The sequence below is a fragment of the Epinephelus moara genome, chromosome 13 (genome assembly GCF_006386435.1).
Source record: "Epinephelus moara isolate mb chromosome 13, YSFRI_EMoa_1.0, whole genome shotgun sequence".
Taxonomy (NCBI): domain Eukaryota; kingdom Metazoa; phylum Chordata; class Actinopteri; order Perciformes; family Serranidae; genus Epinephelus; species Epinephelus moara.
In genome coordinates this window covers 14,376,149-14,400,845 of record NC_065518.1, presented here as the reverse complement: position 1 = coordinate 14,400,845, position 24,697 = coordinate 14,376,149, and the positions used below count along the sequence as shown (strand labels likewise).

At 41.9% G+C, this 24,697-nt stretch overlaps 1 protein-coding gene across 7 annotated transcripts in view; it reads right to left on the bottom strand.

Moving 5' to 3' along the window:
* Positions 1-24,697, bottom strand: part of pald1a (phosphatase domain containing paladin 1a) — a 93,723-nt gene that overhangs the window by 41,914 nt on the left and 27,112 nt on the right. For all 7 annotated transcript variants that reach the window (XM_050059655.1, XM_050059656.1, XM_050059659.1 and 4 more), the window contains 11 exons: positions 24,212-24,360; positions 24,015-24,111; positions 21,844-21,948; positions 21,349-21,444; positions 21,126-21,260; positions 19,114-19,230; positions 18,416-18,595; positions 18,122-18,319; positions 17,419-17,559; positions 17,223-17,294; positions 11,805-11,945 (listed from right to left, as the gene is read on the bottom strand). In XM_050059655.1, the coding sequence (XP_049915612.1) occupies positions 11,805-11,945; positions 17,223-17,294; positions 17,419-17,559; positions 18,122-18,319; positions 18,416-18,595; positions 19,114-19,230; positions 21,126-21,260; positions 21,349-21,444; positions 21,844-21,948; positions 24,015-24,111; positions 24,212-24,360 (1,431 nt within the window). The remainder of the gene's footprint in view (positions 1-11,804; positions 11,946-17,222; positions 17,295-17,418; positions 17,560-18,121; positions 18,320-18,415; positions 18,596-19,113; positions 19,231-21,125; positions 21,261-21,348; positions 21,445-21,843; positions 21,949-24,014; positions 24,112-24,211; positions 24,361-24,697) is intronic.

Genomic DNA, 24,697 nt, shown 5'->3' with positions numbered 1-24,697 from the left:
GCTGGATATAGGCACACATAAACCCCTGAATCATAATTTAATAGTGAGTGTTGATTTGCCTGCTGACAGAGCAGAGCAGGAAACCTAGAAAAAAAATCACTATTTTACAATTCAGAAAGGTATCCGCTGCAAACATACAGCTAAATCTACTTTTTAAAGTTTCTAAACAAGGCACATGAGTATTAAGTGACAGAAATACACTTCGAATAAAACTTCAAATGCAACACTTTTTTTTTCGCATCCATTTTTACAGTTCTAAGACTTTTTAATGCACCCAATATACATATATTTCTCTCAAAATGTAGTCACAAATCTACTCAAGTCTGTGTTCACTTTCAAGATGCTGATTAAACAGCACAATAACTACCCAGATGTGCCTTCGGGTGGTCACACTAAAAAAGCCGGGGCAGTTTTATCTTGATAAAAAGACATGTTTTAGGATTTCATATAGCATGTGCTACAGAAATCCATTTTTGGTCACAACTTGCCATCAATAAATTATACCTGTGTTTGTTGTCCATAGCTAATATCTGCTCATACCATAATGCCAACGCAACAAACGGCTCGCCCTACATGATACTATACACGGTGCCTGTTAATTGCCCGGCACATTGTGAACAGGACTCTATCTGTGAAGAAAACACGCCATCAAGGGTGAGTAGTTGCCCACTCAAGGTCAAGACCCTGGATAAAATGAAGAGCGTGAAGATGAGCTTCCTTGAGAGGGTTTCTGACGGTTTGTGCAGAAATCTTTGGGCTGTGTAAACCAGTCACTGCGTCAGCTGTTCAGGTGGCTGATCTCAGACGATCTTCCAGATGAAAAAGCTGAGAGAGAGAGAGCTGCTCCTCTCTCTCAAACTCAGACTAAACTCAGATCAAACGGTAAAACTAGGCATAACTGATCAAATATAAACCGATTTCTCACCTAAAATGTTTTCAGAAACATATTTTAGTGCACTGTTTGGCTGTAATTAGAGAATTTGTGGAGAGGAAGTAAAAATAGAGACTGAAAAAACTGAGATCAAACAGTACAACTAAGCAGTGCTGATAAAATCCAGCTGCCATACTGTTTCCTGTTCCAAAACAGCCAAACTCGCATTGCATCACCTACAAGTGGGAGCGTTTATTGGTCCAGCGTAGCATAATGCATTCTGGTAGTTGTAGGTTTTCTTCCTTTTGAGCAAAAGCTAATGCCACAGTTCTTTTTCTCCATTTTCTCCAGTATTTGTGTCTTTCTTCTACATAGACATCCTAGTTTTATGAAAAGATAATCTTTCCACGATTAAATAATTCTTCAAATGAACATTCAGTTTGCGAGCAACAGCTCTGTTGAACACTCCTGCCGTCAGTATGCCGGTGGAACGCTCTCTAAAAACTTGCGACATCTGTGGCGTTGTGTGATAAAACTGAGTGGTCTCTTTTTGAGACCATACCAAGGCACACCTGTGTAATAACTCTTGCTCTTTAATCAGCATTTTGATACACCACTCAGAAACACATTTTAGTGTACTGTTTGGCTGTAATATGAGAATTTGTGATCAAAAAGTGGGCGCCATACTGTTTCCTGTATTGTAAAAACAGAGACTGAAAAAACTGAGATCAAACAGTAAAACTAAGCAGTGCTGATAAAATATGAACCAAGATTCTGTAACTGCGTTGCTTATTCCTCGCCTAAAATGTTTTCAGAAACACATTTTAATCAGCATTTTGATACGCCACACAGAAACACATTTTAGTGCACTGTTTGGCTGTAATATGTGAATTCAGGTGTCAGGTGGATAGATTATCTTGGGAAAGGATAAGTGCTTACTAACAAGGATTTTGTGTGCATAAAAAGTCTCAGATCTTTAACTTAAACCTGTGAAATTTTTGTTCGACGTATACAAGGTTAGCATCAACCTTACCAGAGAATACAGCAACGCTCAAAGGCATCATGTCATGTCAGACATCAGTGGGCAAATTAAACACTTACTGCATGTATTGGAGTATCATTTGAAGTAATTTGCAGCTGTGGAAACTCCCTTAAAATAAATGAGCTCCTGAATAGCAACTGACTCAGAGCAGCTGCGTGTAACCCCCTCTTTCTCCCGGCTCACCAAACCCTCCGGAAAGTCCCTAGAGATGCTTTATTTACCTCTTCGTATAGAGCCATACACACATACACTCACACATATAACTGCATCTCAACTCTCTGCGCTCTGAACTAATACTGCACAGAGAGACGGTGTTACCCTCGTCCAAATACCTCAGCTGGTTGCACCTGTTCAGATGGGATTGGGTCAAAATAAGTCGTTTTGTAGACGGCCGCAGCAAATACTGCTGTTGGCATTGGCATGTGAGAGGCTGGAAATTGTGAATAAAAACAACAACCTCTGGCTCTCCCACTTTCCTCCCTCCCACCCTGTGTTGGATCTAAATAAGAGCCTCTTTTTAGGAGCTTGTGAGTCAACGCGCACTTCAGACGAGGAGAAGAAGAACCCGTCTCTCGCTCAGGTGGGCTCATTTTCCTGCCAATATTTCCCTTGGCTGTTACCAACTCCACCTTGTAATAGGCCCACTTATGTCAAGTGGTCATCCTAATTGAGAAGGAAAGTGTTAACATAAAGACCCTTGAGCCAAAGGAGTATTAAATATAGCTGAGATTAACGTGCAAAGCTGCAGAATGTGGACACTGTGGTTCGTTAACCTTCCAGCGTGACTGCCTCTTACTTGCTTTGTTTCCCTCCCTCTCATCTAACTTTCTAATCCCTCACTCTTCTTCGTTAGTAAAATTAATCTGGCTGTCAGTGCTGTGGTGGTCCCCTCAACCTCCCCAGCTGCTCCCCCTTCCTCTTCCCCAAAGACGCCCACTACCTTTTCTCAAGAAAACCTGCTCACAGCTTTCTCCCCTTTCTGAAAATATTTTTCCACTGCCCCGTCCAAACCATGAGGGCCTTTCTTTGGACACCCACACCCACACACACACACACACACACACACACACAAGCATGATTTGCTGCTCATTCACTCATGCTCTGTGCCTTTCAGTTTTACCACCACCTGGGTGAAAGGGATTCAACCTTTTGAAAGGTGGTGATACAGGAAAATCACTGAGAGTGTCATCCAACAAAAGGGAGAAGGAGATGGACTTCAGAGATTGTCAGATGTGACAATCTCCATTTAACTCATTGCCTCTTGATGGAGTGGGGAGAAGGCAGCAATCTTCATTGACCACATTTTCTGTACATGCAGAGAGAAGTCTTGGACAGAATGAATCAGAAAAGGCTGTGCAAGCCCCTGCATAGTGGTCTGAACAGTCGTGTCTCCTAGAATTTACACTGATATACAACTAATTTGAAACGGCAAAACGTTTTGAGCAGGCTGCAACCTCCGGGGCTGAAAAATGAAGCCTACGCCACGTGCCAAAAACCGCATTGCCTCATATGGCCACTTGAGGCTGGCTCCAAGAGCGAGTCAATCCCCATAGACACCCATGTTAAAATGGACAACTTTACAGCCAAACAGTTTTGGTCTCTTTAGCTAATTGCCACCTTCATTACAACTGTCCTGGGGGTGAATTAATCTAATTTTTTTTTAAATATAATTTATATAACTCACCTGTTTAAATGTTATTAAGGCTTATGCCCAGCCTACACTGCCTGTGTGAGCAGCACGTGTGCGTTTAGCACCCATGTTAACAGGTTACAGCAGCCACACTGCCCACACGAGCAATGCTGCTCAGGTGTGGAACATCTAGAGAATGGGAGTCTCACCTTTTCCACGCAATATGAAACAGTGAAAATGGTCTTCTGATAAGCATAACGACATTGTAACCTTTGACATTTTCAATGTCTAGATAACTTATAGTCTTGAAAAATATAAATATTTTCTTTTCAAGTCAAGCTTTCCTGTTTCTGTTTTAAAATAAAATCCCTCTGACAATGTTTCTGCGGACAGAATCCTTTAATTTTTTAACACAAGGCTTTTTATTGTGAAATTTGCAGGGCTGTGTTGTCAACAACAAGAAGTTCCTGGTACTATTTGGGGGGCAGGAACTACTACAGGAACGTCCTCTCGCTCGGCCCTCTCAACCACCGTGTCTCCACTGAGAGAGCGGAGTAGGAGGAAGGTTCCTGTAAAGTTACCGGGCTCCTGACGTAAATGTTGCGCAACCATTTTGACCGGGGCAATGTAGGGGCGTAGGGACGCTGTTAGCGGTGTCTGTAATAACTCCGGTCACGGTCTGTGAAAAAAATATTTTTTCCAGCGGATGTCTTAGTTACAACATGATTGAGCTAACTGGAGTAGTTTCATGTCATATCCGACAACGGGAGACTTTTAAGAGATGACGTCCTGATGTTAGCTTTGCTGCTGCTGTTAGCTGTCCGTGTCAGCTGATGCTTTCTAGACATCGTGATTTTCCATAACTGAATAAATACCACACATAGCAACACAAAACTGCTTTGCTAGCTCAATCATGTTGTAACTAAGATATCCGCTGGAAAAAATATTTTTTTCACGGACCGTTTATTGAGTTATTAAAGACACCGCTAACAGCTAACGGTTAGCCCAGCTAATCTACGATAACCATGTTATTTACAAAACGTCACATCCCGCCTTGAGTATATCCAATCAGCACCAAGTAACCCCCAAGCCCCAGCCAGGAGTTTCTCGGGGCCCGCCCGCGGAAGCGCCGCGAATAGCCTCGAAGCGCCGAGAAGTGAAGGCAGTTTCCTTTCGGCGCCCATGTTAACCGACTGTGTCATCTACACTGGCCGCGCCGTGCCGGGAAGCTCCGCGGCAGGCTCTCGATTTGCAGCGATCAGTTCGGCGTCTGGTCTATTTTCTGCGCGAGCCGCGAGCGAATGTGTCAAGCCAGGCAGTGAAAAATAACAGCTGGGAGCAGAATCGCTTGTCGAGGGCGCGGAGAAATGCGCGTCTGATGTAAACGGAGGTTCTCCGGCGCGCGAGAGAATTTCGGTGCGCTGCGCTTCGCAGGCAGTGTGGCCCTGGCGTAACTCTGTCTTTCGGGGGTGGTTCCTGCGGTGGAGACACGCATCAACGGCCCCAGCCCCGTAAAATTACCCCGAACCCCATTTCGATTTGATGCAATCTAGGGGCCTGCGATCAATATGAAACAATATTACATGATAATTTAACACAGCTGGTTACGGAAGAAGCTATCATCCCTGTGTTTTATGCTTTTGGCCAAAAAAGATATAAACAACCAATAGATAATGTAACAGCTAAACTGTTACATTGCACCACACATAAAACAGCCCATGGGATAAGTTAACCTTCAGGGTTTTCTTCAAAAAGACCTTTCTGGAAGAAATCTTTCCATTTTAACCCAAACCCACGTGCTCTGTCCGTTGACCTGTATACAGTGCCCAGATACTGTAAACGGTGCTCAAATTAATCCAACAAACTGGGCTTTTCTTGTCAAGAGTATTCGGATCCGGGCCTGGGTTAAAGCCCCCTAAACCACAGATAGAAGTCTGGACTTGAACCTGGGATTCTCATGACACATCTGTGCTCAAAAGTAGTGTCTCATTACCTCAAAGAAACTCTGAACATGATACAGACAGCGATTACGCTCTCACCACAAAGTAATTATGAAAACAATTTGGTAATATACAAACCTAAATTTCTGGGGGGCATGGTTGATCTGAAAGGTAACAGTAGGTACAATAGAGCTAACTGATGTACTGAACAAACAGAGAAACATAATTGTTTGTGGAAATGGAATATATTGAAAAGACACCAGGATGAATTAAATGATACAGTGGGAACACAGAGATAGTGGAAAAAAACAAACAAATTGTGAGATCATGAGGATGTTTATGGATCAGTTAAGAGACGTCAGACTCCCTGCTAACCTCAAATCGTTTCTAATTATCCAGTAAATCCAGCCTGTGTCTCATACACACCTGTAAACACACACAGAGCTCCACAAAGAAAGGGAACAATATGAAAGTAGAAATCGCCCAGTGTGCACAGATTGCTCGAGGCAATTTCCAATCTCAAACTTGCTTGACGATGGAAAGAAAGGCCCCCGCAGCTGACTCCTGTGCAGGAGACAGGAGGAGGAGAGGAAGTAGCCTCTCCACTGCATTGGCCTTGATGTTGGGAGGACGCATCTGCAACGCGAGGTCACGCCTGGATGGCTGCAGGGATTTACAGGCCCTTCAAGAAGAACCAAACCCTGCCCACCCCCTCAACAAAAACCCCCACCTTCCCCCCTTTCCCAGGCCCCTCTGGGAGCTGGCGGACGGTTCGGGTCCCAGTGTAAATATATTTTTTCTCTATCAAAGACACATTTTCCAACCACTGTCAAAGGGGAGGAGGGTGCTTTGGAGGGGGGAGGGCTATGAGAAGAGAGAGGGAGAGAGTTGGGGGTGAATTTTTTTCCCCTCTTCTTCCCCCCTTTTCTCCTTCCCCTCTCGTCTGCTGCTGCCTGCCGGCTTCTAGCAACATCTGGCACTGTTTATCACCTGGCCTGCTGGTTCAAGCAGGAAGGGAAAGGCTGAGAGGGGAACATACGTAGTGCCAACCTGAGGTCTGCTGTAGCAGGGTTAAAAGATATTTCTGATTTATTACAAATTTGGGTCCAGTTTATGTACTTTAAGCCGTTGTTTCTATTGGCTATGATAACATCGTATGATAACCAAGTAACTGCTGAAACCTGGAAACAGCAGCATCGATAAAAAGACGTCTGATCAGGCAAATAAGGAAAACTGTGGGTGAGCACAACGAGCAGGTCAAGCATGGTGGTCAAAGTTTTAAGATTGCCAGACCAAATCCCAAATGTGACTTAATCTGGAACATCTCACTTCAATTTCAAATGGGAGTTATAGACAGCTGTAGATCAAAGGCTACGTTCAGACTTTAGGCAAATCAGGTTTCCGTCTCAAATCTTACCATATTATTTCCAAGTTATCAGATAAGATTTGTGTATCCAGTCATCACCAACCTTTTTGCATGGGTTGCTTTGGTAAGGACATAGGCGTCAGTAACTACGTAGCAACGCTAGTGATGCAGCTTTACAGCCCAGAAGCATGAGAAATGGAGGTCCATTGTTTCGCCCTGCAAACAATTTATTTTGCTGTTTGTCCACAGACTTTTTCTCATGTTGTCTTCTTTAGCACGGCGCTAGTAGCAGCATGGATCTGCTCTGCACTTCCATGACTCTGGATGTGACATCGCTGTTGTGTGCTGGGTTCAAAGACACCTTGAAATCCGATTTGAGCGTCCAGACTGAGACGCATCTGTGGAACTACGATAGGAATCTCATTTCAAACCACCTCCAAATTGTACTTCATGCGTTTGCTGTCCAGATATTCTTAAATCATTCTGGATATACCAAAAAACTACTCGGGTCTGGCAGTCTGAACAAGGTCAAAATGCCTCTGGATGCACTTAGACAGATCTATAACCAATCAGAGCAACGAAACATGAAACACAGCGCTGAGTGACGGACAAATTTAAATAGACAACAGCATGGAAAGAGACGCTGTGGTTGTATAGCATCAATGTTTCTATGAAAAAGTCTTCCCATTATTGCCATCAGAACTTGAGACTTTCCAGGTCAGCCGCCATCTTGGTTCATTCTGAAAATGCCTCTTCTCTTTACTAAGCTAGGGTTATGCTTGCTATAGTGTTCCCAGCAGGGGGGTATGAGAGCTCCCCAAGTTTTTAATCATTGTCTCAAACGCGGCCATATTAGCTAAACAGTTGGCTGTATATCTGACTGGACAGGAAACATACCTGCCAGAGCAAATACAACATGGGATCACAGATTTGTCTGGTTCCCAGGCAATAAAAAGTCAAACCTGAACCAGAAGGTTAGTCTGTAACTTTTAATGGATGTTTACAGCAGACAGGTAAAGGTTTTCTCAGCCAATTAACTTTGACAAACGCTGGAGTTTGTTTAAAACTTGTATGATCGTCTGACTGGATAACTTTTTAGCAATGTCGCCGTGCACAGATCTCAGCAGTTAAAAGGAGCCCTGTGGAGTTTTCTTAGAAACACACAACAGTTCTGTTCACATCCAACATGTGTGCGTGTCCTCGAGGTCTAATAAACATGTTGTGTGCATTTCCCTCCTCATAACACTTTTGTCGGGCTGATTTCTTTTTTTAAAGGTCAGGGGGATATACTGGTAGAAATGGGTTTTCTTCAGTGTATAAACACTTGAACATAAGAATCATTGTGTTTTCGTGACCTTAGGGTGCTTTCACACCTGCCCTGTTTGGTTTAGTTCAATAGTTCGTTTGCCCCCGAAGTGCGATTCGTTTGGGCAGGTGTGAACACAGCAATTGCACTCGGGTGTGCACCGAACCATCAGACCGAGACCGAGACCTTCACATGAAACTGCTTTATTCCAGTTTAAACCACCAAGTTAATTTGTTTTAGAGAGAGGGAGACCACTCCCAGTAAAAATCTCCTGAACGTTTGGATCTTGAGTTATCACAGAAAGAGGGTGAGCACACGTTAGCAGGCGATGAGCTAATCAGCCAGTCTCCAACATGCTAAACAGCATCAGAAAAACACTGATTTGTAAAGTGAGACTACTTTATTCAGTGTTTTTACTAGTTGAAATCACCTGGTCTGTTTGTGTCAGAGAGGAACAGACCTCTGCGGATAATTTGGCTCTCAGTAAAAACCTTCTGAACAATCAGCACTGAAGGAATTCTTTTTTTTTTTTTTTAAAGATATTTTTTTGGGCTTTTTAGCCTTTAATGTATAGGACAGACAGTTGTGAAGGGGGGAGAGAGAGAGGGAGTGACATGCAGCAAAGGGCCACAGGCTGGAGTCGAACCCGGGCTGCTGCGGCAACAGCCTTGTACATGGGATGCCTGCTCTACCACTAAGCCACCGGCGCCCCGAGCACTGAAGGAATTCTAACCGGAGAAATTCCAGCTGGTTGCGATCTGCACTCCTCACCACTAGATGCCGCTAAATCTTACGCAGTGCTCCTTTAAATCATGCTTGTTTGCATTCATGCTAGCTAGCTTACTGTATTCTTCACTGGCACATTGTTCCATTTCGTGTTGCAGCCACCACCTGTCAGTCAATGGCGCAGCGCAAAACTGGCAACAGAAAACGTGCATCATGTCACCTGAGTCCTCGTGGGAGTGCATGATACAAACAAAACAACTGCTAAAGAACCTCTCTCCAACCAAAGCCATATAAGGTCATTCATATTTTCTACCTCTCACTATCTAAAATACAACTTTGTGAAGTATATGTGTAAAACTTTTGTTACTGCTGACGCAATAACCATACACATGACTTGAAAGTGAGCCGATCGCGAGCCTTTTCCTGGAGCCTGGCATCAGAAAGTGACAGACAGAGAGAGAATATAGGCGAAAGACAAGGTCCACGGGACAATGAGGCCCATTGATACGGTGGAGACAGGACCGGGTGCCTCCAGCTCGCTGAGAACGGCTGACGGTGCACAGAGGCACAGTGATTGCAGTCTGCATTACAAATGGCTAAAACAGAGCAGTGGTCCTGCAGAGGCCACAGCATCAGGAGAGACCTTGTGCAGACAGGTCTTTAAAGCCCCACAATGAGCTTATTTTGTTGTCTTTACTCCGCGGTGACTAAAAGTGTCCAAATTGTCAAGAAGGATATGCAGCTGTTTCTTATCATTTTTTCACAATGCAAATCTTTACTACCTTTTTCTCTTTACCTGCATTTCCCAAAAGTCATACAGACAAAGACTGTTCCCCATGAGCAGCCAGAGACTTGAATAAAGACACCGCTATATTACATGTGTACCTATTGTTGATTGTGTAGGAGCTGTCACATCATTCCTGTATTTGACAAGAAGCATCAGAGCTCAGATTTAATGGGAATCAATACAACTTTTGGTCAACTGTCTTTGTGCTTTTAAGCTATTTTTAGAAAATAAATGAAGTCATGTCACAAAGATAGTAATATTAGGGGAGAGAGAGCAAATTCGTCTACATTTTGAGACTTAAATTGTGCAGAAAAAGGAAATTCTAGGAATTAAACCCATCGTTTTGAGAAAGTTTTAATGAATGGAGCATAGAGAGGGTTGCACGCAACTAACCCATTGTAAAATCTGAAATGGTCTTTAAAAAAAACAAAAAAAAAAAAACATAAAACATAAACTGCAGTTTTGTAAAACCTGTGCTGGCAATCAAAAAGATGACATCGCCGAATAAGGATCAAAGTCCTGTGGCTCGTTTAAAGTTTGAACCATTTTTCTTAATGAAAGTATGATGATGTGATATGGCTCCAAATAGGGACTGGTTTAGTCTGGGGCCGTTAGTGGCCGTTTTGGTAACGAACCGGAACCAGGGCGAGTGGGACAGGATCCGGAATTCGATTGATGCGCCTTTCCATCAAAATAAAAGCACCAAGCTAATAAAAATGCAGTGAAACTTTAATTTAAAGAATATAATTTACAAGAAAAGCCCCAAGCCATTAAGTTAATCGATTTTCTTACACCCCTCATCACCCCAAATTGATGGTGCGCCAGAATTTAAAGTTTTACTTTGGTGAACACTTTTACTTTGGTGAATTTGGTGAATTCGGCATCCGCTCTCTAGACCGGAACCAGAATCCAGACAAAATTCAGAGTGAATAGAAACCAGGCTCAAGAGCCTGGTGATGCGAGGCTAGGACTAGTTTAAGCACTGTTTGCAACAGTGTGCCCCTGTGCTTTATACAGTGGAGCTCTAGTTGTCATCTGTCAAATGAATCCCCAACTAATCTGATAATCAATTTATCTGTTGGAGTTATTTTCTAAGAAAGAAAGTAGAATTCCAGCTTTTTAAATGTGAATATTTTCTGATTTCTTTACTCCTCTATGACAGTAAACTGAACAGCTTTGGCTTGCAGACAAAATTAGATATTTGAGGACGGCATCTCAGGCTTTGGGAAACACTAATCAACATCTTCTGACATTTTATAGACCAAATGACTAATCAATTAATGATGAAAATAATCGACAATGAAAATAACCATGACAGAAGGCACCCTTAATAAAACTTCAAGAGGTCGAGCCTGAACAACCTAAAAGCAATCATTTCTTGTCTCTCCTTTTCCCTCTCACTTGTTTCCATTTAGACTCGGAGGAATTCCATTGAGTTCTAGAGATAAGTTATGCTGCACCACAATCATTTTCCACGCTCAGCACCTCCTGCCTACAGAGCAGTGGATCCCTCCCATTCATGTCTCTGGGATCCTACACAACACCTAAACAAGTCCTTGTCGCCATCTATGGGGCTGATGCATAACTGCACCTCAATCCCTGTTAACATTCTGATTGTGTCTCAGTGTGAAGAAGGCAGATTCACAAGTATGCTGTTATTTTTCTGATTTGTTTTTAACACCACAGGCATCGTCCAATAAGGTCAGTGGGATGTTTGATGATTGTTTGCTCTGGAAGACACTGCTGTTTGCAAAATATATTCAGCACAAGTTCAGAATATTCATCTGGACTATGTGTTTCCATTCTTCTCTCAAAGATATGATGCATTCCCGAGGCTTAACTACAATTCAACCCTGACTTTAACCTTAACCTTACTCTGACCTTAACCCAGGAAATAGTCTCATCCAAATAACAGCCCTCTGACAAAGCGAGGACAGGCCAAAATGCCCTAAAGCATCGCCCTCACAAGGTCTAAAGTCAAACTAGTCCTCACAAAAAAAAAGTATTACAGCAACACACACTTAACTATTCATGCTCTCCTTTCAGAGTGTGAACTTTAACTTGTCTGAGATCTATCTATCCATCTCTATCTCTTTCAGCCACCGGTAATGAACACAACAGGGAAACGTGCTGTACCTGTCTGTACGTGCAGATGATGATCTCCCGCAGATGGTAGTGCATGGGGGTCATGGTCTCGCTGACAGAGTCCAGGGCCATGTCCACCTCCCTCTTCATCCTGTGGCCGTCGGGGAGCAGACGCACCAGCTGCATCACCACCTACACACCAGAAACAGTTAAGGCCAAAAGTTTTAATGAAGTTGCAAAAGTTGTGACAAGACTGCAACGTTTAACAAACACAACAGACTCTGGAGCATCTGCCTCCCACCTTACATAACACCTGTTGTTATGTTAATGAATGCAACTAATGCGACACCTACAGTAAAAGTAGAAGCAGGTGCAGCAACGGCATTGTTTCCCAAAAACTAAACTTAGCAGGATTTTAAACTTTGTCATAAGTGTGGTATTTTAACTCACTGTTTTTATAAGTGAATTTAAATGCACATTAGAATACATGGATTGAAATGTTTGTTTTGTATCATTATGTGGATTTAGTGACCTTCCTCAGCTGGTGCAGTTTGCCCAGTTGTTACGGTGCTGTAAAACTTTACATTTCCATTTTTCTACACTCTTTGAAGTGTTGTTAATGACATGGGCTGAGACTGAAAGTTCGTTCTTAACCTCTGGAATAGCTGTTGACAAAACAGTCTGAACACAAGTTTTATTTAGCAGCTTTTTAGGCTTTTTTTCTTTTATTTATAATGCTCTGTTTTAAAATGTTTTTGTTTTGTCATCTTAACACAATGTTTTCTTTAAAAAGTCCCCAAAATTACAGCATGTATCATCGCCAGAAACTGTAGAAACAGAAACTGTTGTTGGATTTTCAACTTTCCAACAGTCCACATTTTGTGTGACAAAGACTTATATCACTTACTATACTTCTGAAAACAGGTATTTATCCTTGCGTTTGCACTTATGATTTACACGTAACCGGCATTTGTCTCGACGAAAACGGAGATTTTCAAAAACGGCTTCCAAAGTGAAAGTTTTTAAAAATATCCGTTTCTATGGAGACATGTAAACAGGATAGACCGAGATTTTGGAGAACGATGACGTTGCAACCCAGTTTGCGCATGCCCATTAGAAGCCCAGGAACCACAACAACAATGGCGGATATATGCCGGGTTGTTTACATTTTGTTAGCACTTTTGGGACTACTTACGAGCTTACAAATGAACTTAGCACTGCTGCCTCAACATCACCGCTAAATCGGCACACAAAGACGTCTGCTGTGCCCAATATTAGTAAGTGCATAGCAGCTAACTATGCTATGTAAGGTTAAAATGTAGTTTATCATTAGTCGGGTTTCCATCCACCTATTTTCATTCGCATTTTCAACAACTGCGAAAAAAAAACACTTGAATGGAAACGCCAGAAATTCGAAAAAAGGCCGAAATATTGCAAAAAAGTTTTTACACTTGGAGGGGGTGGAAAAATCTACCGGATCCTACTTCTACTTCACTTGTGGTACATGATGGAGTGACTGGTTACGTTCCGCTACTTCTTGAGCTTCCGCCACGTTGGGGAATGTGATGTACTGACCCATCATCTTAGATTTCATGGCTTCACAGGTGGCGTACACACACCAATGGACTGTGGTTTTGCTCATGCCGAAAGTTTCCCTGACGACCCGGACAACGCTTTTATGAGTGTGATGAGAGCTCTCGCAATAGTCAAGAAGTTCCCAAAGAACCTCTCCATCTCGTCGTAGTAAGATGTTGTTTACATCACTTGTGGACATGAGACGCTCTCAATGATGTCATCTCATGGCGCCCTCTTCTTCTACGGGTGTTCTTTTGCATTTTTATTTTTATTTTTCATGAGAAGCGTCACCTACTGCTCGACCTGTTGACTCCCAATACTCGCAAAACAATAATGAATGGAAACGTGCATAAATTCGCATTAAAACTTGCGCTACATTTGGATGGAAACCCAGTTACAGTTTTTATCACTAGCGCCAAGAGGAAAACAAATCACTGTGCATGCGCAGAACACTCTTCTATGGTGTTTGACATATGGCGTATTGCCACCTACTGGCCTGGCATGCTAATTGCAGCAAAAAGCTGCCGCTTCTGCGTTTTCATGTAAATAAGGATATCGCTTTCACAACTGATCTTGTAAACCCGGAATTTTTTTTATACAGGATAACACTGACAGAGGAAGAAGCAGGAGGCAGCGAGGGAGGACAGCCAAAGAGCAGGATCAGAGAACAGAACAGGCCTGCAGGCAAAACCCTCTTTACTCATTCAGTGTGTGTTTCAGACTGGTGGCATCAGCATGCAGCCCGACCACTGTCCTCCTGAAAAACACAATCTGTGTCAGGTTGTGTAAAACCTTCACATTTTCTCCTCGGGAAGGTCGTATTTTTTTCTTAGCTGTTGTGTATTCAACTTTCTTAGAGCTTCAAACTTACTCCAGGATTAAAAAAACAATTAATTTAAGGCTTTTCATGACTTCATCAGCTCCTGTTTTTGGCCACTTGGGGGCAGCACAAACAGGTCAAAAAGACCACATTGACTTATTCTCTATCGTTATGAAATAAATGTCGATTCTACAATGTAATGGCTATAGATTGATGACATCTTGAAAAATGCCCAAAGCCTGAAACGTTATCCTTAAAATAAACAAACTGCAATGGAGCCAGAGTGTGCGACACTTGTTTTCTATAATCAAGTCTACTGCCAGTGATCAGCACCTCACTATAACTGCTGGTGTTCCTTGCTTTTATATATTCAATATAGTATGATGACACCATCAGCGTTCAGATTAGTTCCCTATAAGCCTTGGTTTCACTATGCAATTCTCTCTGCTGCCAGGTACGGTCTCCTGGGGGAAAGAAAAGGCGCAATTAACGGCACAAAGGAAGTGCATCGACCACTGTTCAACCAAACCAACCACTTGGTAAAGAGAAAATCATAACTCCTTAAAGGCATACTATGCGGGAGTGTCGGTTACTGTGTGTAAACATGTTCACCGGCGAAAGTTAAAGTAAAGGTCAACCCTACATTCACTCTCGTTTGACGTTTCACATCTCTATATTTGCGTTTTTGGGCACTGTGTCTCTTAGATACCTGCTGCTTAGAAAATGAAGGCAAAGGGCAAAGTCTCTGCAGAAAAATCCACCCCCACACACTGCTGGTGGGTCATCAGATGTTTCTTGCAACTGGCCCCTGCTGCTAAATATTCCACTAACTTCTAACTTTATGTTACTGACATTGATTATAGCAACTTAAAGGAAATCTTAAAAGAACTGGAGATGCTTCACACTGACTAACACCAGCTCCTCCATCACGTGACGCTCTGGACCTCACAGCCATAGAAACACCTTTTTGGCAGATAGGGCAACGCAGACGGCAACATCACACATCCCTCTGAGCTTGAATTGGAGGCAGACAAGGTTTCCATGGCGACCACTGTGTATCCAGGAAACTCTGATGGCCACGCTGCTGTGATTGGCACGCGGCATTGTGTGCCTGCGAAGCGCGGCCTCTTCTCTGTGTGTGTCCATTTTTACGGTGCTAAGGACACGGAGGCGGGCAGGTTCCAACCACTGACTCACTGTCACTACTCCGAATCAAGATGGTGCGGTGATGTGATTCATTAAAGAAGTTGAGTAAATCTGGGTGAACAATGAACTTCACAATGGCTGCACCGCTAATAATCTCCTCTGACCACAAGCAAACACAAACATCTCTCGCTCTCCGCTGCCTCCATCGACTCAGTAAGTTCATGAAATCTTGTAGTTGCTGTTTTAAGGACTCAGGAAAATGTGCACTAAAGGGTTGATGCTTCTAATGCTCCCAGCAGCAGTGAACACATTAGAACACAAAAAGAAATAATTGCAACCAACAAAAATTTAAGCTTCATCAACAAAGAAGAGTTTAAAAGGGTTCCCATTCAACTATGGATTCATTACCCATCTGAAATCACACCATCTTTATGGGGTCCAATCGCCATGACTTCCCACTTTTCATTCTTATGTGCACATGTTCATAAAAATTCTTTTTCTCATAAAAAACAATGAGTCTCTCCAGACTGAAAATAAGTTCAATAAATGACTGATATAATAAAGTTGAAGTATTGATATAATTAAATAAATCTGAGCGCAACAACTGGTGCTTTCACTTTGAAGCACCCGGCTCGTCTCGGGCCAGAAGTGTCTATGTTTATGCTGTGAACTTAACAGTTAGCTGTTAGCAGCTAGCACAAATTTACTAGGTGCCATTAAACATGATATTTTGTCACTGTGAGCTGGAAACAAAGCAACAGCTCTCCAGTTTATATATTAATAATATTTGCAAGTTGCAGTGGTGCTCCATGGTCACAAAACATAACTAAATATTAGCAGTGTGGAGCCCTGCAGCTAAGACACAATCTCTCTCAGGACAAAGTGATCTGGATGAGCAGACGTGTGTGTGTGGGATATGTCCTGTCTGTGAGTCTTTCTTTGAGTGTGAGTGTATCTGTGAGAGTGAGAGAACCAAAACGCCAATGCTTGTCTCATACTGGTGGCTTAAACAAATGACTCGACATACTTGATGTTGGCAATAGTTATTTTATACATCCCACGGGGAACGAGCTACACATCAAGTATATTTAATATACCACCCACTATTTCCCCATGTGTATGTCGGCGTATGATTCATGGGTACAACTTGTTTTAAAATTGGTTCAGTTATGATTCATGGGTACAACTTGTTTTAAAATTGGTTCAGTATTGAGGGAGGCGGATGCAACCGGCAACCGCGAAACGAGCTAAAACGGTAACGGGGCAAATGCGTCCCGTATAAGTTTGCGCATTAGAAGTGCTTTTTTTGCCACTGACTGGTTCAGATCGCCAGTGCTATCTCTGCAAATAGCATACTAAGCGTTTCCCTTACCTCTGGGCTGTGTGACGTCATCTCGCGAGAGCTTTGCTTGTTGCCGGAAGAAAACAGAGGAGCCATGCAGAGCTACTGCCAGCCGAAGAAGAGAAGACGTCCAATCCGAAACACCTCTTCCTCAAGAAAACGGCTGTCCCACAAGTAGAGAGAGCTACAGACACAGTGGAGCAAAGCTCTCGCGAGATGACGTCACACAGTCCATAGGTAAGGGAAACGCTTAGTAAGCTATTTACAGAGATAGCACTGGCGATCTGAACCGGTCAGTGGCGAAAAAAAGCACTTCTAATGCGCAAACTTATACGGGACACATTTGCCCCCGTTACCGTTTTAGCTCATTTCGCGGCTGCCGGTTGCATCCGCCTCCCTCAATACTGAACCAATTTTAGAACAAGTTGTACCCATGAATCATACGCACACATACACATGGGGAAATAGGGCCCAGGTTGAAAAATACCGAAGTTATCCTTTAAGATGAGCAGTTTGCACATCACTCCAAGTTTATATAAATGTACAGACGAACTGGAAAAGGCATCAATTTTTATAGTGAGCATACCTCAAATTCTCCCTTTGTGTACTTGGCATCAGGAACACTCACGATTTCATCATCACTGAACTCTGGGAAACCCTGCAAGTGGAAGACACATGTTTTTATTTTACTTTGGATCCTAAAAACACTCATTCAATCATTTCAATGTAAATGGTACCAAAAATATTACTTATATGAAGGAAAACAGGAGGAAGCTTCTTACATTAAAGTGCCAGAGAGTCAGAACAGAGACGACCATGGCTGTTGTGGTCCTGCTTTTGCCGTTGGAGCAGTTAAAGACGAAGGCTGAGTGAGAGTCCTCGGCCAAGGCACTCTTCATGGCCTCCAACAGCTTATCAAAGTCCTGAGAACAAAAACACGCACACAAACTTTACCACAATCTCTATTTGTTTGACCTAAATCTAAGTGTAGCACAAGGAAATCAATGGGTTTACAACTGTAAATATATATGTATTAAATCATGTAATCACATTGATTACTTTGCCTCTTAAAGCAGGATCTTCATTGGAGTACATTTTGTGTGAACAGATGTCACACATGTGACAAAAAAACATTTAAATATGAAATTAATGCAAAATCAAAGCACTTCAAACTGATTTCTAATGCCAACTTTACATTTTAACTTCACATTTCTAACATAAATCTGCTAAATGAAAGAACAGTAATGAAGAAACTTTTATAATTCAACATGAGCAGTTGTGAAAACATGCAAAGAAAAGTCAGATCTCCTTTTGGTTACATGGTGAAAATCTCACAGTACCTTTTTTAACCACTAGAGGGAGCACAAGGCTAAATCATTGTCACCTCTCTTCATTACAAGGAGCAACAAATAGGAAGTTATTCTGCCCCTCGTGTCTGCATGTTTGTGAGTGCACGTGTGTTTATGCGCCCCTTCACACTCTTACCTCCTCCCTTGGCGCGCTGCAGTCTGGCAGGGGGATGCGTTTGCTGACGAGGCCCTGGTGTGAGCTCTTGTGCTGGTTGAAGATCTCCTGCACCGTCAGGCAGCTCTTAAACATCTTCATCTGTTTCTCCTGCTCCAGCGTCACCTCGAGCCACTTCTGAGCTCGCAGGATCTCCTCCTTCAGAGACGTCTCCAGTTTCTACAGACCAGGAGGGACATGAGAGCATTTTCACTTCACCTTTATCTGATTGTAACCGCTCTGAAAGGCATTTCAAAACCATCCTCCTCACTCTACCTCTATTAGCTGCGTGTCAGACGACGGGATGGGAATGTGCTGGTCAAGGCACGAGGGCTCCCTCGGTGTAAAAATCTGCCCGTTCCCTTCCAGCACCAGCTCCTCCTGCAAGTTGACCCACAGCACGTGGCTGTGCTTCCTCTTCTCGTCCGTCAGATGGGCCAAAACAGCCCCAGTAGCCTGCAAGCACAGCAATTACGATTAGACGGCACAGAGATGGAAGTCCGGCTCGAGCATCCTGAGGTGGGCGTGTGAGTCCAGATCATCATGAGTCATTCCTGTGAGGCTATTTGTAGTCTCATGAATATTCCTGACTGCAAGGATGCGTATCTGTGATGATTGTCAGGTGGATGTGGAAAGTTTTCACGATAATGGGGATGTGCAGTCAGTCTTTTACAAATTATACTAAAGATTAAAAAAAAAATAATATATGATGTCCTCTGCTTCTTCTACTCAGATCTCGGATCGATCCCCAACTCCTTCAGTCCACATGACAAAGTATCCTTGGGCAAGATACTGAACCCCAAATTGCTGCCAGTAAGTGTGAGGGAGTCTAAACAACTGCAAGTCCATTTACCAGGCGCGAATCCATAAAATAAATTACCTCCTTGTCAGTGTTTCAAGATCATGTTTAGGATGAGTGTGTTTAAGTATTGTGGTAGAGTAAATGCAGTGATAATAGAACAAATCTGCCCCACCTCTGATGTCGGCTGGGCCATGCCGTAAACAGGCATCTTGGGCACTCGTCTGAAGTTGACCGCCTTCATCTCCTTCACTGTGCTCAGCACGTCAGGAGCCAAACACTCATTGGCGACCTGTGAAGACACATGCAGATATACATGACAATATCTGGCGCAACTGAAGATACAGATGATCACATGATTGTGTGGTCAGACTGTGAGAGATCTGAAATATCTTGACGTTTAAAGTAGAGTTAACATCCCGCAGCTGTTTGTCTCCGCCAACCAAGGCTATTATAGTTTACTAAAGGCAAACTAAAAACTAAAACTAGGTGTGTGAAAACATTTTAGATGGCTGAAATAAAAATAAAAACTAGACATACTGAACAAAAACTGACTGAAATGACATTGTGTACTTATAAAGCTAACCACAATGAAATATATACAGGAAATGTCTTTATCAATGTGGTTAAATCTGTTAAAACACCACGCATTAGCACATATATGTTAATTGAGAATGGGATGTCTACATGACTGTGAGTCAACTGCGTTGTCTCAGTCCCGTGTTGGCATGTAATGCCTATTCTGAACTTCTTAAATCTTGTCCCTACCCTATAGTATAATAGAAAAACCTTAAACTAATACTGAAAGTGATATAAACTGAACTAAAACTAAACATTTCTTAACAGTAAAAACTAAACTGAAACAAGCAAACCCACTCTGGAACCTAACAGAGTTGAAAACCAAAATCAAAAATGAAATAAAAATAAAAACTAATGAAAAAAACACAACTATATCAAGAACATTATGATGTCACAGTGAAGTTGACCTTTGACCGATTATATTAAATGTCATCACTTCATCATTCAACACATTAAATACCGACCTGTGGTCTGTGCCCCTGCAAGTCAAACTATGACGCTTTACGTATCTGTCCAGCATCAGTTTTGGATGCTTAAGCTNCCAAAATCAAAAATGAAATAAAAATAAAAACTAATGAAAAAAACACAACTATATCAAGAACATTATGATGTCACAGTGAAGTTGACCTTTGATCACTTCATCATTCAACACATTAAATACCGACCCATGGTCTGTGCCCCTGCAAGTCAAACTGTGACGCTTTACGTATCTGTCCAGCATCAGTTTTGGATGCTTAAGCTGAAAACACACCGGCGCCGTCATGTGACGTGTGTCAAGTGCCATCCCTAGCACACACTGGACGCATCGTGCTGCAGCTCATCAACAGATGACCACGCGAAGTTTCGTGCTGCAGCTCATCAACAGATGACCACGCGAAGTTATTACTGCTTTTACTGACAGATCTGTACTTCCTCCACCTCTACATTAGCCCAAAATCATGTGTGGACACAAGTCTTCACTTAAAATAACTACATTTGTTACCAACGTAATGTAACATCAAGTCACATATGTCACGTGAGATACATCACCAGTGAAATATGCTGTACATGCTGTTATTATTAACAGAATTTCGTTGACTTTTGGTTTCAAACAAGGCACAAACAGCTGTCTCCTGGGTGAAAGTCCGTAGTTTGACATATTCACCTCCTCCCACCTCACCTATGCAGACTTTCTTGCTCTTTCAACAATTGCAGTTGCTCAGAGTGTCAAAAGTGCGTCTGAAACTGCCGCTAAAAGGTGCATCTGTGTCTCGGTATCTTACGCTGAGTGGCAACTGACCAAGCTGCGGTATCTGATGAGTCGGTTGTTGTGTGAGGTCACAGTGACCTTTGACCAACAAAATCCAATCAGTTCATCCCTGAGTCTAAGTGAACATTCGTGCCAAATTTGACGGACAACCTTAAAACACAGTGCCTCCGGTCACAGCTGTCACAGCCACAGAGCCGTATGAAAACAGCAGCATCATCTGCATACAGAAACACTGACAATACATCTCTGTCCTGCACGATACATTTATGGTTTCAGATTACAGAAACAGATAAACTGATAATCAAAAGTCTAACGCCCACAGCATCAACCCTCTGTGTGTGTGCGCCTGATTTCCTCACCAAGACGCGAGCTCCTCTGGTGACCAGCTCAGCCGTAGCCGACAGCTCTGATAGGTTCATGCGGGCCAGTAACCTGTACAACCACGCGTGGCAGCACATCCACTGGCTGAAGTTGGACACAAAAGCAAGAGGATACTGCAAAATGCAACAAACAAGTACAAGTCAGTACTTAAAGGTTTTTTAGTTGTATCATAAAGACATTTACACTGAAAATAAACTGTACCTGTTCATGAAGGTATGCGTTAAACACAATCAAGTAGAAGTAGCACTCCAAGCTCTGCATGGTTCTGTTGAGAAAGTAGTCTTTGGTACTGCTTCCCTAAGAAACAAACAGAATGTTCAGTATCCGTCCACAGAAGCAGCTCTTATTGCTGTAAAGTGTTTCTTTATTTCTCAAGTAACACCTCAGCTGAACTCGCACTTCAGATGGCACTGATTCCCTGACAGACGGGAGGGAAATTATACAAGATATATCACTCTCTGAAGTCCTCCATCAGCTCAAGAGCCCACACTGATGAGGGCTTTTTATGCATCCTCATCCTCCTTTGATTTCTGCCTCACTCCTGCTTTATTTAGCCGAGCATAAATTGAGCAGCAGATGAAGATGGAAATCAAGTGTCATCTACTGCACACGGTGGATGCCTCTGAAGAGAAATTTCAGGGTGCTGTAGATACTGCTGAATTACAGCTACAGAAGAGAAAAAGGATCTTCACTAACCTGAATTTGATAATCCTCTCCGATCCCCTCCAGCTTACTCTTGTTCTCATATATTGCTTCTTTTATGTTGTGCATCTCTGAACACAGGGCGATGGCCTGGTCAACCTGTCAGGTAAAAACATTAGCAACTTCAACAATTTTGAAAGTCACCAAGTTACATTTTTTGGTCCATTAGAATGAAATACAATATTGACATTTTAAGACCTTGATTATAAAGAAAACGTTGCCATATTTCAACCTTGATCCTACTTTTTTTAAAAATATTTTTGTGTCTAAGTGTCTACTGGGAATAAATATTTTTAAGTGTCTGACAAAATTATGGACAGACCATTTTGTTTGTGAATAAGATCCTTTTTGTTTAACTAGAAATAGCCCCAAAATGGCCATTACCAAACTCACCAGACTCCATTTAACCCCCTGAAACCTGAGCAAATTGGCTTGAAGTCTTTTGAAAACATGGGAGCAAGGCTATGAGTGACGAAAGAAAAAATGACCCAAAAAATAGCAAGAAATATGTTAAAAAATATATATATATATTTAACAATAAAATTTGTAAAAATAAAAAGATTATAATTAATAGGATTAATTAATAAATAATAAAATAATAATAATAATTATAATAATAATACATTTTAAAAAAGAAATAATGTTAAAAACAAACAAAGAAATGACCAAGAAAGAGTGCTTATAAATTCTAATATTTCCGTAACACAATTTTAAATGTAAAAATAATAATAATTATTATAAATCTAGTTTTTCCCCCTATTTTTTATAAAATCATTTCTAAATATATCTTATTCTTTTTTTTGCAATTTGAGACTTCTTACCAAGTTGCTCATTGCCATGTTTTTTGAAAGAACCTGCAACAATGTGCTCAGGGTTCAAAAGTTTAAATAACTGTGAAAGGTGTCTGAAAGCAGCACAAGAAATGTGATGTCGCTCCAGGTTTCAATGTGTTAAATAAACAGTAATTTTATCATGTATAGAGCCAGCAGATTTTTACATCTAACTGCAAGAATTAACAGTTTATTTCTTTTACTTCATTTTACTTTATTTTTATTCAGGATTCATAAAACAAATACAAGTAAAAAAAAAACAAAGAAAAAATACTTAGTCCTTACAGTAGTAGTAATTGCCTGTGTGATACAGAATCAGCAGAAATTACACAACACTCTGCTCATAATGGGGTTATACATTTGATCCATTTATTCCAGATTTGATAGATTTTGTTCTTTTGGGTCCTCAGAGTGAAAAAAAAAATTCTGTACCAAATAAAGTACATGGTACTGGGTTTAGCCATTTTCTCGTGATTGATTTTTCACTTGCCGCCAAAAGGGCCTGCAGCAGCTTTGTATCCCTCCTCTGTTTCAAAAGAATTAAGGTTTAATTTCAACCAAACCAGAGTTGGTGATTGTTGAAACAGTGGAGAGACAAACCCAAACAGCCTTTGTGGGTTTTATTTTGTTTCTGCTGAATTTGAATGAAGTGTGTTTTACGATGATAAAATGACTGTTTATTTAAATTGAGTCTGGTGGGTTTGGCAGTGGTCATTTTGGGCCTGTTTCTGGTTAAAGAAAAGGATTTTACTCTTCAACAAAAGGTCTGTTTCTATAGGGATCATTTTCATAATGCTGTCAGACACTTAGAATAATAATTTGAGCCTGTCAGTGACAAAAACAAGCTATTTAAATGAGCATAAACTGACGGTATGCACATGCCCTGAGTGGTTGCATTGCGCGCTGTGTCATAGCTGCCAGCGGTGGCACAAAATTGGTGTTCCCATTAGTCACTTTCACAAAAAAATACATGGAAAAATAGGGTCTATGTTAAAAAATACCCTTTGAATTACCCTTTAAATAATTTAGGGTAAGATCTGTCTCCAGAAATACTTTGAGGACATATAAATATACTGTGTTTTAAACAGTAATTTGTATCTGATGAGATTTTTCCTGCACAAAATTACATCTGCTCCTTCTCAGTCTTTGAAAAACCCAGAATCTATAAAAATACAAATATTTTTGGTTTCAGAGGTTAAAGTGTCGGACACGTGATGTCTCCCAAGTGAAAATACACATATTTGAGTGGAGGGGGACTTAAAGGACCTGCAGATGCTCTTTCTGTATTTTCCTTCTTAAACAGGATGCTGTGATGGTGTTGATTATCTGATTTACCTCCTCCATTATCTGCTGTCCATTAGGTAGCTTGTCGATCAGAGACTGGATGATCTGGAACAGTGGTTTGGGCTCTGAAGCTGGTGACTCCTCAACTCTGACAAACAAGGCAAACAAGGTCAGGTCCTATCTCACCTCATCAAAAAATGAGATGAAGTTTTATAGTTTTCCAGATGCATTTGATGCTGTGTTCTTACTGTGGCTGTGAATCCCCCCTCAAGCGGTTCATGACCAGCGTGCCCAGGATCATGGCGAGGTTGGTGCGGCCGACGCCCACCTGACAGCTGAAGAGCAGAGCAGGCAGCGGCCGGGACGCATCGTGACCCAAAGACAAGCTGGGGCTCTCCTGCATAAACAGAGCACATACAGAAGACTGTGAAACAACTTACAGAGATGAGCTGTTTCATCATTAAAGGGAAATTTCGGTTTATTTCAACCTGTCTCCTATCGTCCTAAATTTGTTTCAAGTGACTAGTGACATAGAAATAATAGTTAGCATGTTAGCATGTTAGCTGTTAGCCTAGATACAGCCGGGGCGCATAGTAGCGTCAGACCTGTTAAAACGTAAGTGAAAGGGCATACTTCAAGTGCAAAGTTAGTCCACTAAACAAGCTTTTTTTCCACAAAGACCGCCTCATATCGTTAGGATAAATGTCAGAGAACATATAGAAAACGACATGTAA